Raw genomic sequence first — 19,611 nt, forward strand, 5'->3', positions numbered from 1 at the left:
ATAGCGGGAAATAATAGAAGTGACATTAAACAGAAGTGAACTCATAATTTCCGGCTTTTAAAGTAAGCAAATGACGCTCAATTGTAAACAAAGATTCATCCGCCAGAGTCGCCTTTTGTTTCCATGGCAACACTGATAATTGTGGTGGTGCTAAGCTAGAACTTATGCTGTGCCTTAGCTAGTTAGCTTAGCTCACTTAAAAGCTCAATGTAAACTATTTTAGACATATTCAGCAACTTCCTACCAGAGTAGCTGCTGTGTATTTTGACTTTTACACAGTTCCGGACATCTGTACTTATGACAAGAACATAAAATAAAACAATATTCGCTGTGCAAGCTAACCGGAGAAAATACTTGCCTCTTCATTAATGCCTAGGCTGATATGCACATGGAGGTGAGTAACGTTTTTATTGAATGAAATAATTCTGTCGAAATTGTTTAAAATAGTTTGTTTTTGCGAAGTTCTATGTTTTATGTTCTCCTTGTAGCTGAACATATGTTGTTTCATTCTTTATGGATCAGGATGGAAGAATATAACTTAAGCTACTAACGTTATGCCATTATCGGATGTCTTTTTAACAAATGTATGGCTTTATATGATGTGTAGGGTTTCATTTTTGCTTGTTTGCTTATAAACATGTTCTGATAAACACTTTTATAATCACTTCTTGTGTCTACAGATTTGCTTAACGGGATGTCAAGTGTTTCAGTGCCCTGTTGTTCTGCATCTGCTTCGTAACCATGCAGGAAGCTGTGGACCTGGAGGCCCAGCTGGCTTGGAAAGAAAGAGAATGGAAAGAACTTCAAGCTTTGCGTATTCAACAACTGGAGACTGCTTTAAATGAAGCCACATCAGAGCTGTCCACCCAGAGAGAGCGTTTCCTTCGCTTACGGGATGACTTCAAGTATAATCTACGTGTGTTGGAGGACAGGGATAAAGAGCTGGAGCGTTATGATGCCTTGGCAGCCCGCGCTCAGATGGAAGAGAGTGCCAGGCGGGAAGAGGTCAGTGAGCTGAGGATTGAGATAGCGAAACTTCAGGATGTCCTGGAGGAGCAGCGGAGGGCGAAGGAGGACATAGAAGTACAATATCAGAAGAGGGGAGTCGAGCATAGAGCCAAACTGGAAAAAGTCCAGAAGTATGACTTTGTTTTCCTGGCTCATCTATATTTGGTCATCCACACTGATTTCTAAATTAGGTTTTTGTGGAATTTTGATGACATTTGTTCTGGCTTTTTAGCATGATGGAAATTGAGATTCAAAAACTCAGGGAGGAAAATGAAACACTTAGACGGGATCTCCAGCGGCGAATAAGAGAATCTGATGGTGAGCTGATGCTAAAGAAACAGGTATGGTGTCAACTGCAAGATTTATAGGACACATGTCGGTGCCAATAGCCTTGTGGGCAGCACGCTGACATATAGTGCCATTGCGCTTCAGACGTCCCAAGTTCTCTCCCACTTAGTTTCCTGTCTACATATAGTCCTATCCTGATAAAAGCAAAAAAAAAAAAAAATTATTGGACATATTTGTTGTGTTCAAAAACACAGGGGGTCAGATGTTTTAAAAAAAGCTGGACTTATTTAACTAGACACTGCACAGTACTCTTGGCAGAAGATGTTCAAAAAACACTGCAAGATGCAACGTAATGGCCAAAACCATCTGTCTGCACACAGGTGGCTGTAACACACTAATAACATGGCCACAGAATAACAAATACATTGATTTCATTAACTGACTAAACATCTGTTGTGTCCAATCCCTAAATTTAAGTCTTTTTAAATCTTATTTGTTTTACAGTTATGGATTTTAAGATTTAAATCTTGTTTGGTTTACAGTTATGATGCTGTTTCTGGTCTAAAAATGAATCCACAAAGTGGATGTCCTGGGATTAGTGCCAGGACGTTATATGTTATTTAAAGTAAACGCACTGACCTAAAAGGAATCCAGCTGGCAGGAGTTCTTAGTGGTTGAGCTATGTCAACTAACCGCTAAAGCAATCCTCACCCCACTCAGTAAAGTAAAATGATAAGGCTGTGAAGGTTCACAGATAATGTTGGTGAACCAAAGCTATTTATGCTGTAGGTCAGTTCAAAAATAAATTATTGTTCAGTGTTGTCTCTTGACTTTTGACATTTAGGTGTTGCTTAACCTGTTAACCCGCATCGGCCCGTGGGCGGGCCGGAAGGGCGTGGTCGGGCGTGGTCGGACTTTTTATTACCTTTGTTTTAGAACAATATTCAATCAATTATCATTAACTATATATCATTTGAAAGCTAAAACACTCAAGATTAACGATGTGAGCTTGTTTTTGAAATCAATACACCAGAGAGGAAAGGGTTAACAGAAATGCTGAAAGACCGGCCATTTAAAATGAACAAAGCGAACCGCAGTACTCACGTTTGATCGCCAATAGCGCTGGTCAGCTCAGACTATTCCAAGACACACCAGCATACATTTCAAGAGAAGGGTCCACTCTTCAAAATGCATCCACTTTTTAATCCAAAACAACGAAAAAATAGGGGAAAACACGATAGATCCTCCTTTGTTTACATAAGCGATTCGAGTTATAGTTATCGATAGCGTCCATTTTCCAATAAATATCGATTATAATTCGTATTCCAGCTTTGAAACGCCATCTATTTCCAGCAGAATCGTCTCTTCCGAGTAAGAATAGCCCTCCCTCGTCTCTCTCCTTCAATCGCAGGAGCTGTTATAACCCGGGACAGTAAGCGCGTCCGTGAATGGGTCAGCGAGGTGTCAATCCGGACACATCACAATAGGGGTGTTTGAACCCAGCCAATGCCTCGCCAGCACAGTTTTGATGGATGGAAGTGTTAGCCAACCACAAGGACGTTTACAGTGATTGACAGTTTGAATAGTTTACGTAAGATTGTTTAGAGAATAGCTCGGCGTATTGTCCGTGTGTTTTCGTGCGCTCTCGGGTTACGCATGAAGCGTACACATAATGGCGTCGCAGCGCTACACAGACTGGCTATCAGCGAACAGATGTTGTCCAAAGCTCACATCTGAATCTCTCCATCGTGGATCTTCGACTTGAGAAGTGTTTCTGTGGCGTTTGGTGGTGTTTTGGAGGACGTGGGGAGAAAAATGGCTAATTTAGTAGCCGAATACGCGCTGAGATCGCTGGGAAGCGTGGATAGCATTAGCACGTAAGTGTCTCCACCCTCCTCTTGAATGTTTATGTGTCTTTATCATGTATTTGCAGCTTTTGTTTCATGTTAGCTGTTTTAGATTCTAAAAATGACAACGGAGAGGGATAATATGAGGGGATTACATGAGTTTTGTTCGTGTGGGTGGGTGGGTGTGTTTGTTTGTGGGTATGTCCCGGTTATTGTGTGTGTGTGCGTGCGCGCGTGTGTGTGTGTGTGTACAAAATGTAAACAGTGTTGCAAGTTTGATTTGTTTTGCTTACACACTTTCTCACTCTTTTTCTCTCACTCTTCCCTGTCTTTTCAGAGGTCTGGTGAATCCAGATGGTCAGAAAAAAAACCATTTTAGTGGCTGCTAGAGCGTCTTCCTCCACTGTAAATACTGTAAATAGTTTTTTTTTTTTATTATTTAGTAATATTAGTAATAGTAATCTATTACTATATTAGTAAAATAGTAATATTCATAATATTCACCATATAAAATAAATAAAAAATACAAATGTTGTAAAAACAATGTATTTTGCATGTTTTGTGTTTTCACTAGTTCAAAAATGATCAAATCTGTTTTGGTTCACTGTTTTCATTATTGGAATTGTTCAGAATAAAGACTGTTTAGTTATGTTCAAATTCTGAAATAGTTTTGTGTTTTTTTGTGGTTTCATTGGTAGAGCAGTTCTGAATTGATATACATATGTAGTATGCAGTGTCTTATGGAGTCTCTAAATAGCATTTTTGAAAGGATTCCTAGACTTTTCTTGAAATAAAATATCCAAATGACTTTTCCAAAGCTTTTCTTGAAATGAAATACCATAAAGATGTACTTTCTGTAAGTCTTTACCTATAAAAAATTTATTATTTCATATTTTATTTCAGGAAATATTTAGGCGTTTTTTTTCAAAAATGCCATTTGTAGACTAACCAAATGACTAAATGAGTCAGCACTACAAATGCTGTTCAGAAATAGTTTTTTATTGTGTGTTTTGGTGGGCAGAGCAGTTCTGAATTGATATACATATATGTATTATGTAGTTTTGACTCATTTGGACATTTGTTTACAAAGTGTCTATTTGGGGTCTCCAAATGGCTTTTTTGAAAGGACGCCTAGATTTTTTTTAAATAAAAGCTTACAGAAACTACATTTTTGGGAGTATCATCCTCAAATTTGAATCAAAACATGGTCAGATGTTCAGCTTTATCTTTATGGTGTTTTCAGGCCTTTGGCATGAAAGTCTCATCCATTTTTCCCTTAGTGAGCTTCATTAAAACATATCGCGAGTCAATTTCATGTATATTTTACCTTGTTTTACTCTATTGCTATACTAATTTTGAGTTATTATGACTCTAGAGTAACAAAGGATCAAGTGTCTAGTTTCAAACAACACCAGATTTTTAAATATAGACCTTAGGGTTCAAGAGCTACAGACATTTTTATTTGGTTATATCGTTTTTTACAAAATGCTCAAAAATAGGGGCGCAGGGTAACAGGTTAAGCATAGGCGTATAAGGGTTTTGTAAATCTATTTTTGCCTGCATTATTAGGATAAACAGTATCACTTATATTAAACAGCATTATTGCCTGTATTATTAGGATAAGCTATGACTTCTAGTGATACTTGTAAATTGCAATCCACAACAGGAAATTATGGCAGATTTTGACAGTGAGATGAGGAAGCGGGAGCATGAATTCCATCTGAAGCTGGATGAAATGAACAGTGTGGTTCTCTCGCATGAGCTCAAAGTAAGCCTATTATAAACTTTATGTTGGAAGTCAGGGCTGTTTAGAACAGTGGTTGTCAAACTTGTACCCTCTTGCTGAGGCCTATTGGTTATGAACCACTACCTTAAACAAATTCATGGCCAAAGGTACTGTATGATGATAAATTGAAACGTCCACATGAATGACGAATTGGAATGCTGACCATGACCTAGGCCCCTTTACCTAAAAGTCAGTGCTTGAACTCATACTTATATCTGAATGGGGGCACATTCCACAGCTAGGTTCCAACAAGCCTTTCCAGATAAGTAGAAGCTGTTAGATGTGATGTTCAGGTATCCACATACTTATGGCCATGGTATAACTCTGTTATCTGTATGAGTGATCTTGGATAGTCGAATAATGGATAATTTTGACTTTAGTAATAATATTAAATTGTCTAGGAAAAGCTGTTGAGCAACGAGCTGGAGGTCCACGCCAAAGCTCACAGTCAGGCCCTGCAGACCTCTGAAGAACTTTACCAGCAGGCTCAAAAAGAGATACAGCGCAAACACTGGGACCTAAAGAACACCACTGCAATGAAAGACTCGAGGTAAACTGACATGTGTATGCTAAAAAGCTTTTCTGTTTGAATTTTGAGCAAAAGAAGATTGTGGTTACTGTTTTACAGGATAAAAGAGCTTGAAGACAAACTAAAAAAAATGAAGAACAATTATAAAATAGAGCAAGAAACCTACAACAGGAAGTAAGTAATTCATCTAGAGTTTGACACACCCTGTTATGAAGTATCCTCTGTCAAATCCAGTTATTACTTAAAAAGATACAGTAAAACAAATGACATGAACATTTATAGATCCTAATGACCAATCAAAAAAACAGTTGAGGTCATGAACCTTTCTTTGGTAGATTAATATGCATAGCTCAGATTGCTCTAGGTAGGCCAGCATGTCTTGCTCTGATGTTTTGAAATTTGATATATGCAGACACGCAGAGCTGGAACGAAGGTCTCTGGAGAAAGAGGATGTGTTGGGTTTCATAAGAGAGGCTCATGCCAGGGAGCTCCAAGAGGAGAGAAGGAAAATTTCAGAATTGCAGTCTCAACTGGACAGTATGATCCTGGAGCAGGAGAGGAAAGAAAAGAGCCATACGGATGACATTCATCACAGAGAACAACAGATGCAAGAGTAAGACACAAACGTATCAAAATTGTGATTCGTTTTTACTTGCCAAGAAATACTTAAGCTTTATTGCATAAAGATTTAAATTTTTCATAAAATGTTAAATGGTCCATTTGTGTAAATGGATGGGAGATGCATTACGCGGCTCCTGCTGATGACTAAATTAGTGTAACTACATTGAGAGGAAATGTGTGGGTGTCCCTGAGAATGGCTTTCTGAGCACTAGGATTATATAACATGTTTTAAATTCAAGGCCTCAAGGTAACAAGTGCTCCTAATTTTTCTGTGCTTATAATGTAACATTCATAAATGATATATTTCAGATGCACAGATTAAGACAGACAACATGGCTTCTGTTGATTTATCTGTACTCAATCGAGAGCCTTAACTTGTGTTTGGTACCACAGTTGTAACCAGATCCCCATTAGATTTGAATCCCTTATTTGATACCGAAGGCTCAGAACGCAGCTTGAAACAACCCGATCTGGCTGGGATGCTTACATCAAGCAGATCTCCAAAGAAAATGTTGCCAAGGATACAGAGCTGCTTTCTGCAGGGGAAAAAGAAGCTAAAGTGAGAGCAGAGCTGGAAAGGTGTAAAGAGGATATAGAGAGGTGAGGGGTCACTAGAGAATAATAATAATGTACTGTGAGAAATAAGAGTAGGGATGCACCAATATTAAAATTCTGTCTGATGCATTATTTATTTATTATAATTTATTTTTTGTTATGACCGATAAATGTCAGTAATAAGCAATACATGTCTGATATTAAAATCTATACTAATTTGCCTAAATTAAAAATAAAATTATAAAAACTAAAACGCATTGTAATTATAATGTACACTATAAAATTTATATAAATATAAAAATATAAGATTACATTTAACAGTGTTATTTAGTCATTCGTTTTTTTTTAAAGATTAGCTTTATGTAAGGGTTTGATGAAAAAGGTAATGTAAATATAGGTTTAAGGAGCATGCACAATTAAATATCCAATATAAGCTGATAACAATCAATAAATAAATCTTTAAAGTCATCACTCCCCACTAGGAAACTCTGAGCTTAAATAACATTCCCACTCATAACTGTGACTTTGTGGTGCCTTTTGTGGGCATTCATCTCCTAAATATGATATTTCCAATATCATTTGACCACAACATAATATTGTCCAGTAACTGATATATTGTACATCCCTGAATATGTGGATTTGCAAGTTTAGGTTGAGGTATAGCTACATTTGCTTTACATTTACTTAAACAAAAAAGCAATCCTTCAGATGAATTGTATATCTGTCAGGTATAAGCAGCAGGTGTCTAGTGGTCTGCAGAGGGAACAGGCGTTGGAGCAGAAGAGAGTTCAGCTGGAGTTGGACTGGGAGCGGCGTTGTGAGGAGGTGCGTTCTGAGCACAACCTGAGAAGCGAGGAGCTCATCCAAAGCCTTACACAGGCCAGAGACCAGGTGAGCTGATGCACAGTCAGACACAATAAAATACAAAAGTATTCTGAAAAAATATTCAAAATAAAATAATTTCATGAAGAAAGAAAATGTAAATGTATCCTGTAGTTCCAATTTAGCAAAAATTTATTTGATGACCTATATTTGTGACCTAACGGGTTAGTGTTTCCCACAAGCTTCTGGACTTGAACTTATTCATATGGTTGTTCTCTCTAAGGATGTGATGTTTTAAATTTTGTTATCTGCCCTAAGATAACTGCTGACCTGATAGAGAAGGAACGAGAATTACAGCAGACGGTAACATTGCTGAAAAGTGTCACTGTAGAGCGAGATCAGGTGCTACGTGGAACCAAACCAGCACTAACAGGAATTCAGGTTAGATCACACACAGCTTTCTCTGTTACACCATTCAGACTGCTATATAATACTGTGAAGGAACCATTGCCATTTAGAATGTACTTTAGTAAAAAAACACATGTGGTGTGATGACAGCTAAAGATCTGGTGGGTATCTCGTCCAACAGTTCTCTGGGTTTCATGCCAAAGTGTCTGTAGAGTAGGAGTCACACAGCATATGAAGCAAATCTCTAACTTGTCTCTGGAGGATTGTCTGTGTAGTTGCTTAGAAAATGTAGCTTAAATTACTATTTAAATTAAACAGCAGACAGCGTCAACATTCACAGCATTTATTTAATCTAAGCCTGCTGTTCTGGTCATTAAATAGAAATATAGATAGTATCCACTAGATAGCTAGACAGCTATTCTGAAGTTATATGTCACATTTAGCTGTTCATATTTGCCCTGTCAGCTATTTGGTAGGTCATTTATCAAGAAACATTTAAGAGACTTTAAATAGCATATCAGCAGAAGCTGCTTGGCCACTCACAAAATGTTACTGTGAAAGTTCACTATCTCCCTGGACATTACACGCAAGGAAAGGTTATGTCCCATAATACCATGTATCCATATATTCAGCACAGTATAAATTGTCTTATGTATCAGCACTTTAAATTGCCAGCTGGCAACCAGTAAAGTAATGCATGTCTGTTTAGCACACGCATTATTATGTTTGTGGTGTGTGTTCAGTGCCATAATAGCTTGTTGACTGATTGAAAATTCAGATCTTTAAAAGTGTGTCAGCATGCCACAATCTCCTGCCTCCACCTAGTGGTTGCTAATTGGTTTATACCATCATTTTGTTTCATTACCGTCTTACGTAACATAAAACAATGTGAACTCCATCTTCAGGCATCTTCAGTAGACAGCAGCAGTTTCCCATCAGAAGAGATCAGGAGACTCCAGCAGCAGAACAGCACTCTTAGAGCAGTGGTGGCTGAAATGAGGAAAGAGATGGGGAACTTGAGCCAGCAGATGCCTGCAGCTCAGAGTCAGACAACAAATCCAGAACCCAGCACTGCAGGTACAAGAGGTCTCCTGACCAATAAGGAAACTATGTGATTATTTCTGTGACATATTTCCATCACTTTCAGTAATTTCTAAATTTATTCCCCTACTTGTTGGGGAATAGTCATTAGAATTAGGAATATAAAAGAATATTCTTGTTTAAATACGACAGAAAATAATTTAGGTCTGTCTTCTAGTTCACTTCTAAATCACAGTACAGTAATGCACTTACAAAGTCTTAGTATCCTGCCAAGGATACTGCAAGTATTGCATGAAGTGTATTACTTGCATTTGTGTCAGAACATTTAACCTTCACCCAGTTGTATGACAGTAATTTGTCTATTTCAGGAACTACAGACTACAGTCAGGCTCTGGAGAAAATGATCCAGGAGCTAAAGGCCAAATGTCGTGATCTGGAGGAGCGGTTAAAGGAATCTTTCAAGATAGTCAATACTTCCAGCATTCCTGCCCTTACAATCCCTGTTTCACCTGACAATGCTTACCTTCAAAACCACATTAGATCACTTAATGAGACCATAGGTGATTAAAAACAAATGAGCTCAAACTTTTTATGTAACATTGTGGATTGGTGATTTTAATTAAAATAGTGTGTTTTCTGTGCCTCACCGGAAAAAGATGAAGTGAGATTTTGGTAGGAGCACAGTGTTCTAAAAAAGAGTGTTTGCAGGTGGGCTGCGAGTGGAGAAAGTAGCCAATGCTGCTGCTCTAAAGAAGCAGGAAGTGAGGTTGGCTCATTTGGAGTCTGCTGTGGAACAGCTTACCCAGCAGGTAATGATTTCAGTCCCTTGTCCATGCATCTAATAATTAGAAGGCCATAATATGATGTAATTCTTGTTTAGATGGAAATAAATTTAACAGATAACACACATATACCAGTTAGCGCAGAGGCAGTATACATGATGTGCCTCCCCTAGTTGCTTTTTTTCTTATAAATGTGTTCTTCTCTGACATTTCATGATTAGTTAAGGGGAAAGTTGGCTAAATTGAGCATATACTGTATATATGACTATATTTCTCCAGTGTCACTCAAAACACTTGGAAAATGAGAGCTTACGTCTGGAGTTGGCCAATCACAATAGGGCAGCAGCAGCTGAAGAAGCGAGGCTTAAGCAAAGAGTGGCAGCTACTGAGCTGGAGTTAAATGAAGTGAGACGAGAGGCAGAAGAGTACCAAAAAGGCAGTTTGCTCCACAATCTAGAGACTGTTGCACTTGGCAACCAGGCAAGTTTTAAGTATATAGAATTTATCTTTAAATAATACTTTCTAATAAGTGCAAAAACGGCATGATCTTTCTGCTTTAGAGAGACCAGATGATTAATATATTTTCTGAATTACAATTTATTATGATTACACTGCGATGTATTTGTGGTCAGGTGTCAGCACTGAAGGTTGACCTTGCAAGCAGGAGAGAGCCCATTGTCCTTAACCAGGTACAGCACTGCATGTAATATAATATAATGCACACCATCAAATGTTTTATAGTACAGTCACTAACAAACATTTTATTTAAATGATATAGAAATTTTTTACCCACTTATAGAAATTTCTAAATTCATCCCCCAACTTTTTGAGAGCTAATAGAAATACGTTTTGTTTGTTTGTGGTGCAAAGTCATGACTGGTTGAATAAAATAACAAATTTAAGCAGAGGCTGTTGCCAACTGGCTGTACCAGCAGTTAGGACTACTGGCCAAACAGTCTATCTCCTAATTGATATTTTTGAGCAAATTTAGTAAGGTGTATTATGTGTCATTCTTGTGGTTATATAATGTATTACTGATATGAATTGTCTTTTATTAGGAGCATGTTTTATGGTTGCCTAAACAATAATGTATGTCTGGTATTCAAGAGTGAGATGGTAAAGCAGCTTCAGGAGGAGAACTTGTCCATGAGACAGCAACTGCTACTGCTGCAGAGTTCAGCCAGAGGGGGCGCCGTGGGTGATGTTGCTACTCTTCAGTCGAAGCTCAAACAGGCTACACACTTGATCTCCAGCCTCAGTCAGGACAAACGGCAACTCATTGAAATGGGCAACAGGCTCCGGGCGCAGCTGATAGAAGCAGGACTGGAGGGTTGGTATAGCTTTTGAAGAATAATCATTGGTTACAGAAGTATTTTCATCTAGAATTAATCAACAATATATTAGATTTCCAAACGTTATAAATTATATAAGGAATCTCTAGCTGATATGAAGAACTGTCTTCTGTTATTTTGTGAAAGGGCACAGGGGGATAATAACCATAGTTCACCACTCATTGTTATGCTGGTGCCCTATCATAATGGGCTGATCCATGTTTTTACCAAGGGATTAAAGAAGCCTTAGTTTGATTGTCAATAGAGAGCCCCATGCTTATTTGTCCCGGAAATTCTCCATGCATTGTGTGTTTTGTCTTGATTCATATCGGTTATACAACTCATTGAGAAGTCATTCACTGGCAAATCATTGCTGAATATCAACACATCCAAATATTTTTACTTGCTACATCCTCAGTTTGGTATGTCCTGTGCATTTACAGACAAAAATGGAAATTGTCTAAAATAGACATTTCACCTTTATGTGAAATTGCCCTCTAAAGCTTTTAAATAAGTAGAAAATAAAACAAAATGATTCAGTCGTGTTTTACAAGTTTTTCTGCTTAATTTCATGTTTAATTCAATGTGTTTCTTGTTGTTTCTTTGTAATTAATAGTAAAATATACTAGCAATTTCTGAATTTTTTTTTTTGTAGTTCCATGGCACTCAAAGATCACTCTCAAACCAAATGATCCAGAGCACAGTCTGGTGGAAAAAGAACCCTCTCAATCCGAGCATGGGGTGCAGGCAAAGAGCCGCTTATCTACCCTGGAACAGTTACAGTACCAGCTAACCACTCAGGTCACTCCTGCATAACAGAGATGTTGTTCAATCAAAGCGTGCTCTCTGTATTGATACAGAGAATATATTTCATCATATTAATCAGTTTGGCCTATGTATATGTACTGATGTGAAGATTTAGACACAGCTTTTATGCAATCTTTGTCAAGGTCACTGGAGTGTGGCAGAAGTTAGCGATCACTCTTTAGTCAGATGTATGAAAATACATGATTGATTATAATCACGCAAAGATGAAATTTAATTACATCACTTTTGATTTTCACTCTAGGAGCTACAATATGCACAAAGAGATCAGAATAAGAAAATGGCGATTATAGTCCGTCCTCAATTCTCTGAGAGTGAGAGTTCAGACAAACGCAGAACCGCTAACCCATGGGAGCCTCCAATCAGAGTCCAGGTACTATGACGACATCACCACCCCATAAATATATTTTATACAATATAGCATATTTTACACATACACCGTTGTTTAAATGTTTTTTAATACTTTCATTTGGCAAGGATGCATTAATTTGGTCAAAAGTGAGATTTACAATTTTAGATACATTTCTATTTCAAAGTTTCCACCAAAATATTAAGCAGTACAGCTGTTTTGAACATTTGATAATAATAAGGCTTTTTGAGCACCAAATCAGCGTATTAGAATGATTTCTGAAGAATCATGTGACACTGAAAGCTGCAGTAATGGCTGCTGAAACCTTTGCCATCACAGGAATGAATTTGAATGAATTTTAAAATATATTTAAATAGAAAACTGTTATTGTAATTGTAATAATATTTCACATTACCGTTTCCACTGTATTTTTGATTAAATATATGCAGCCTCTGGTAAGCATAAGATACTTTAAAAAAATCTAACTGACCCCAGATTTTTGAACAGTAGTCTATGTAATTTTTTGGGTTGTAAACAGTACGAGTCTGTTGTTGTTGTTTCAATGTTTGAGTTCCTTTTCTCTGTTCCTTCCTCAAGTCTGTGGGCAGTAAAGAAAACACTCCTCCACAGAACCAATCTGAAGCTCCGGTACGACTGCCTGGGTCATCGCACTTTCTGTTGTCATCCATAGGCACTGATGATTCCCTACAGAATGTGTGGAAGATGTTGGATCAGGGTTTGAGTTCCTCTGTGTTTTCTACAAGTGACAGTGAGAACAAAGGTGAGCAGAAAAGTCATAAATGAGCCGCTTCAATCTTCAGACCATTTATATTTAAACATAAGTGTTGTGTTGCGCCTGTGTAGTTTACAGATTAACATGTTCTTCTGCGTGTGAATTTTCTTCCGTTGAATTGTCAAGGCAAAGGATCAGATTTGATCAGAATTGCTTTGTGAATTGGGGAATCATGAGAGGGCAGCATGATTGGACTCAAGGCCAATGAAAGTTGCCCAATCTATGGTCATAATGCTGATTAGAATATAAAGCCATTTGATTTTTGTAACCAGCCAAAACCTTGTCTTACATTGTCTTATACTGGCATTGATCTGTCCTGACAGGCTGATTTTGAATGAGAATAGTCTACACAGGCATAATATCTCTATTGTGGCTCTTTAATGGCTGTCACGTCATGGTGGTACTTAATAGAGCAAGCGAGGCAAGGCAAACGCACACCTTATGAGGTGCAAGTTGAAGGAAAAAATATATGAATAAATATGCTTAAGTGAGTGTGCAGTTTACATTTACATTTATGCATTTAACAGACGCTTTTATCCAAAGCGACTTTAAATGCATTCAAGTTACAGTTTTTAACATTTTATCAGCTCTTGCTTTCCCTGGGAATCAAACCCATGACCTTGGCGTTGCTAGCGCCATGCTCTACTATTTGAGCTACAGGAAAGTTGTTCTCCTCTACGTCATGGTGGTACATCAGTTTCATCAGACAACTGATGAAGCCATTTAGAGGAGTGGCAAATGTCTTCAATAAACTGAAAACAAAGTCCAGTTGACTAAAAATATATCAGACATGAATTTCACCTCTCTGTACCCTAGACAGACATTTGCATCACTTGAAAACCTTGGCACTGAAACAGGCAACCCGGGGATCGTGCAACCAAAGGTTCAGTGTCAGTGTTGCTTCACAGTACATCATTTAGTCCAAATATCAAATTATATTTACTTAGAGAGCATTTCAGCATCAGTCACATGCACAAGTAAAGAGATTAGATTTTTTCACCTCTGTCAGAAATCTTAAAGATGCTAATATCTGATATTACAAGTGCCGTTGAACTCTATTTGGGTCAATGGCATATCAGGATATCTGAGAGGATAATAAAGAGAAATCTTTTAAAGCACAAGTTCATAGAAATGTAATCTTTGAATTCGTCTTGGTCTTGAATTTTTTTTTTTGTACTCAGGTGGTTTAATCAGTAAATATATATATATATATATATATATATATGTGTGTGTGTGTGTGTGTGTGTGTGTGATTTATATATATATATATATATATATATATATATAACATTTATTTTTTCTTAAAAAGGTCCAAATATTCTTAAATTTTGTTTTTACAGTCTAACACCTTTTTTTTTTCTTTAAGCTTAACCAAAAATATCAAAAAGACATTTAATTAGGATATCTAAATTTCTGAATGAAGTTATGTTCATTATACATACAAAAATGTTTATATATCTAGTCATTTTATTTATCTAGTCATTTATTTGAATTATTTTTTATTATACATTTATTTTTTTATAATTTAATAACTAAATAGATCTGGACAAAGTGATGTCATTTTGCCATTTACATACTGTCTTTTTACTGAAGCACTCTTCTTTCAAGTGCTTTTCTCAAGATCACAATAATGACTAGCTTCAGGAATCAAACCAGCAAATTTGTCATTACCAGTACTGATTTGCAGCCACCACATTACGTGGGATTTACAATTGTAAAATTAAGGATTTAACCCCTTATCATATTGTGCTCCACAGCAAACAGAGGACAACCAGATATTAATCAGCCTCCTGCTCCACCGGTCAGTGTGGAGGGCACAAAAGCCTCACTCCAGGAAAAGAAGAAACAAAATCAGACATTTGCACCTGCTAAAAAGACACGTCCTGCTGGAAATAAGAGCAAGATTCGGAATTACTACATCAAAGACTGAAAAAATCATTTAAAGAACTGTCTCATTTGAAGTGCCGCATTATTATTTGTTCATTTTGTATCATGCAAGATTGTTTTGAGATGTGTACCTTTTGTAAATGTTTTAATAAATTATTGCATAATTTGACTTATAGACAAGTGAGTCTTTTAATAATAATAATAAGCACCTATGATGAGAAGAAAAAAAATCCAGATCCAGCAATATGTGGTCTGGTGTACAAATAATGTAGTTTCAAATTATCAATAAACTTTAAATAGGCACATGAACATTTGGTTCAATTTTCCCTTTACAAAATTCATACAATATATGCACTAAATGTAGTCAGATATGACTGTGTTGTCTTTTTAGTAACATATTACATATTTACATTCTGTGTAGTGTCTTTGTAAATTGAACTTCTGTAACCTTTTTTTAATGCTTTATTAATTCAATGCCACAAGAACAAGAGGTATTACATTTTCACATGATCAAATTAGCTGCCAGAGAGAGAGAGAAAAAGGAAGGAAGAAAATTACAGAAATTTCTATGCTTTCAGAACATTGCTTTTTTGTTTGTTCCAAGAGATTTACATATAATTTAAAGTCATTTATAAAATGTGGTTGACATTGAGCCCACTTTTTCTTGTGTATATGGAATTTTCCTTTCAAAATAAACAAATTGAACTTCTGTAACCCTGTGCTGTCCAGCCCCTCACGATGACATCACAGCCTCAGCAGGTGTAGGATTCCACTCCTCCCACCTCATTGTCCTGACATCACCCTATCTCCTAGCAACACCCTTGCATTCATTCTGATTGGCTGGTTCTACACACCTCCGCTCACTGATTGGTGATTTTTTTCCTCTGGCTCACGTGTCTCCAGAGCTCCACAGCGCCCCCAACAGACACAATCTGTACTGATACTTCTTCATCTAACCAACCATTGATGTTAGACGAACATCAATATAAACCATGTAAACTCACCAAATTTATAGTGTGCATATATTTAGACTGAATCCTTTGGCAAAAAATAAATAAAAAATCGGGCATGAATATGACTGTTCTGTGTTTTGAACAAAAAAAAAACACATTGATTCTCTTGGGTTATTCAAAATTGTATTAAAAATGCTATTTATGTGAAAAATGACTAGAATACTTTTCTATAATGATCATTCTGTATAAGACATTGTCAATTCCTTAAAAAGGAAATGTAGAAAAAAAAGGGTATGATGCTTTTCTTAAAGACAAAAATAAGTGAAGCAAGTTTGTTTAAAAAATATAATTTTTTTAAAACGTTTTGTCTAGCAAATCAAAGCGTAGTGCAACCAACATGCCAAAAGCCATATGGAATGACCAAAATAAATAATAAATATATAAATAAAACATTAAGAAATCTATTTAATTCAGAATTCTTCAGGAAACACAAGAAAGCCTAGATAAATGAAATTAACTTTTTGTAGGAAACTGCATTTATTTCAACAAGTTATAATTCAATATATCCAATAATTTATTACTCGATGCAATTTCTTGTTTAAAAAAGTAATCCATACTGTAAATAAATAACGAATAATTATGACATAAAATATCTATGCTGTGTTGCATGCTAAATTTACCCAATTTCGGTTTGCAAACCGCAGACACACGACCCGATCTTGTCGCCTTGAACTTGAACTTGCTCGCTCAAACCCGTAATGCTGCCATGCATGTGATCATGCCGGGATGAACTTTAGTAACCCAGGCTTTTTAGATGCTTTTTTTTCCCCTCTGCGGCGGTAGGAAATCAGCCCATCACTGGCTGCGTCTACAGCCCTGCCTCCTCTCTCATTGGACTGCACCTCCGAGCCAAGCTGTCAGCCCATGTGGCGTGGCCATCGAGGATGTCAGACATTTAAATGAAACAGACACAGGGACTCAGAAGGGCGAGAGTAATTTCTAGGGCTTGGCCAAAGGGGGGATCACTAAACTCTCCATTCTGTACCGGGAGCCGACAAATATTAAGAAGAATCTAGAAGTCGACTCTATCCCAAAGGATCTGCGTTAAACTGTGCCCACATCCAGGTAAGAGAGCATATATTATTAATAATGTCAGTTCAGGATCTGTAGTTTATCCAGATGCAGACTGGCGTAGTAAAGGTGGAGTTTCAGGCAGGGAAAAAAAAATAATAATATTACTAACGAAACGAATCGTTATAGTGAGTCGGGTCTTTTCAGTGAATCGGCCACAGCTGAATCACCGACTCTTTGAACCGAGAGTCAAAAGCATTTAGAGTGTACGGAGGATTTTACAGATGAGGCTAAATATATTTTAATAGCCGGGCAACAGAAAAAATACACTGCATGTAGCATTTTATTCAAACAAGCAAAACGGGTTTTTAACCCAGGATATGTAAATGAATTTAGTTTGTAATGTAGTGCATGGAATAAAGATGTTGTGATGGCGTAAGGACGTCATGACGTAAAAGAATCACAGAATCGCTTTTGTGGACCTGTTCGAAAGAATCGATTCGCGTAAATGAGTCGAACTTCCCATCACTAATTTCCAACCTGAGAATACTGCACACTTGTGAGTAACCATAACCAGCACACTCTTAACCAAATAATATGTTGAAACGTGGAAAAGTATTGAGGCGAATTGTAGAGTCAATGCGGACTCTGTGAAACCTCCTTGAGTTTTGGCATGTAACCAGAGAGCAGTCAAATTGGAGATGCTTAAAGGGCCGTTTTTGTCAGGCTAGTCTAGTTTCTATTACAGGACTCTGTTTACATCACCCTTGGCTTGTCAGGATTAAACATTCAGCCTAATCATCTATTTTTCCCTTTTTTTTTTTATCAACTCCAGGGCTTGACATTAAGCATTCTCATGTGGTAAATTTGTCATTTACTTGTCCGAGTATAAAAGTTACTTGCCCGGAGAGAATTAATTGAGTTATAAATATAATTATTTATTGTGGCTATACAAAACAAATTTAGTTTATTTAGTTAGATTTTTCTTTTTAAATAAAATAATGAAAAAAATAATAAAGTTTGATTATACTGTTATATTTTAACATAAAAAGCGAGTATTAATTACAAATACAATTATTTTATATTAAACTTAAAAATAAAATGATAATATTTACTTCTTTTTTATATATGAATTTTCAAACTTAAATTTAAATTTTTTTAATTAGACAAGGGGACAAGCGTTAATGTCGAGCCCTGAACCCTTATGTTCATTGGACTGCATTGTTTGGGGTCAGGTAAAAAAAAAAACGTATTACTTGTCATCTTTCTTATTTAGTGAAACCCATTAGGCAGAAATTATCTTCATCTGTCTATCAAATAACTTTTGTGAATTCATTGTATTTATTTATTGTCTAAGGCAAGCGTGTGGCTGATGTTTTAAGGACTTTAGACTGTAATACTGTCACCAGCTAATGGGAGCTGTAGAGGATCTGGGTCAGGTAGATTACAGTTGATTCGGAAATCCATTTATTTTCTCAATCTAAACAAATCTGCCGAGCATAATGTTGTTGTATTTGTGGTTACATGTTAAGAAATCAGAATAGTAATTTATTCCCAGTACTACTGTAATCCTAACCAGGACAGAGTAGCCTGGTTTACAGTAAAATCTACATAACTGTAGCTGCTTTGTTGTGTTGTGTTCGGTTCATTAACTGCTTTTTGACATGTCTGTATTGTACTGTTGCATTAAATAGTACTTTTATGCACGTTCACAGACAAGCTGGTGCATGTGAGCACCTGCCCGGTTGTCACTATGGCAACAAAGAGCACTAATTCCTCCTCTCAGACTTACCTGTCCACTTTTGCTAATTCTGTTTATGCAATTGAAAAGTGTTGTTTTTCTCTAATTATAACTAAATATAATCTCTAAATATAACAACAATTGATTTTCATATAAGTTTCATATTGAATCTGCTCACAATGGCTTGTCACCATGTCAGGTTATTTTAAAGACCTCACTTACTACTGTTTAATCATAAAATATTTAAATATATAGTAGACCTTACTGCATACATACATACATTATATTTATGTGATAGCTCTGTGTGTGAAACAGCCTGAAATTAAATTAATATTCTCTGAAAACCCTGCTCTTGCTGTCCTTTGCACATTTACGACAGAAGATTTGTGAGTGAACCATATCTTTTCCCTTATGAAACAAGAACCAGAATTTCTTTAAAATTGATGTCAATGTCAAAACAAATTATAAAAAGATGTAAAGTTGTTAGTAAAGGCGTCTTCTCTGATTTTCTTTTATTTGGACAATTATAATTAAGTTTATTGATTTATGATATATAATTTGTGCAAAATTATCTGTCCTACTTTTATAGCTACTAGGTACTAATATCATTTACAACTCAGTCATGCTATGAATAGCTGTTATGTAATGTATGTTTATTGTTTTACATGCTAAACTCTATCATATTTTTCACGTTTACAAAAAATGGCTGCTGAATTTAATATCTATAATATCTAATAATTTAATAGAATTTTTTATCTGTAAATTATTTTGTACAAACTCATTTGTACTTTAACTCATTTGTAGTTAATTTTCTGACTTGTTGATGTTCATTTTTGGTTATTGTGCATTCTTTGTAAAGATGGTAAAATATATGAGATGGCATTGCTACATTGCATGCTGTACAGTCATACAGGCATATTTAATGAAGTTTCTGTGGTCCACCAAATTAAAATGAACCCTCCTTTGTGTTTCGA

The 19,611-nt window shown here is 36.4% G+C and overlaps 1 protein-coding gene across 5 annotated transcripts; it reads left to right on the forward strand.

The window, feature by feature from the left end:
* The first annotated feature begins 118 nt into the window (after positions 1-118).
* Positions 119-15,046, forward strand: LOC306852102 (coiled-coil domain-containing protein 57-like). Of its 5 annotated transcripts, none has more exons than XM_079388736.1 (20): positions 119-394; positions 681-1,139; positions 1,241-1,349; positions 4,810-4,911; positions 5,331-5,479; positions 5,558-5,632; positions 5,871-6,071; positions 6,521-6,679; positions 7,363-7,525; positions 7,775-7,897; positions 8,770-8,941; positions 9,274-9,465; positions 9,614-9,714; positions 9,967-10,167; positions 10,320-10,376; positions 10,795-11,017; positions 11,674-11,819; positions 12,088-12,216; positions 12,790-12,985; positions 14,743-15,046. In XM_079388736.1, the coding sequence occupies exons 2-20, from the start codon at positions 742-744 to the stop codon at positions 14,913-14,915; spliced, it is 3,069 nt and encodes a 1,022-aa protein (XP_079244862.1). In that variant the 5' UTR covers positions 119-394; positions 681-741; the 3' UTR covers positions 14,916-15,046. The 5 variants fall into 5 exon arrangements, with proteins under 5 accessions (XP_079244862.1, XP_079244863.1, XP_079244864.1 ...); XM_079388737.1 differs by having other exon boundaries at positions 12,790-12,973; positions 14,743-15,044; XM_079388739.1 differs by having other exon boundaries at positions 124-394; positions 1,241-1,326.
* Positions 15,047-19,611: the final 4,565 nt, after the last annotated feature.

Source organism: Barbus barbus (assembly GCF_936440315.1).
Source record: "Barbus barbus genome assembly, chromosome: 32".
Lineage (NCBI taxonomy): Eukaryota > Metazoa > Chordata > Actinopteri > Cypriniformes > Cyprinidae > Barbus > Barbus barbus.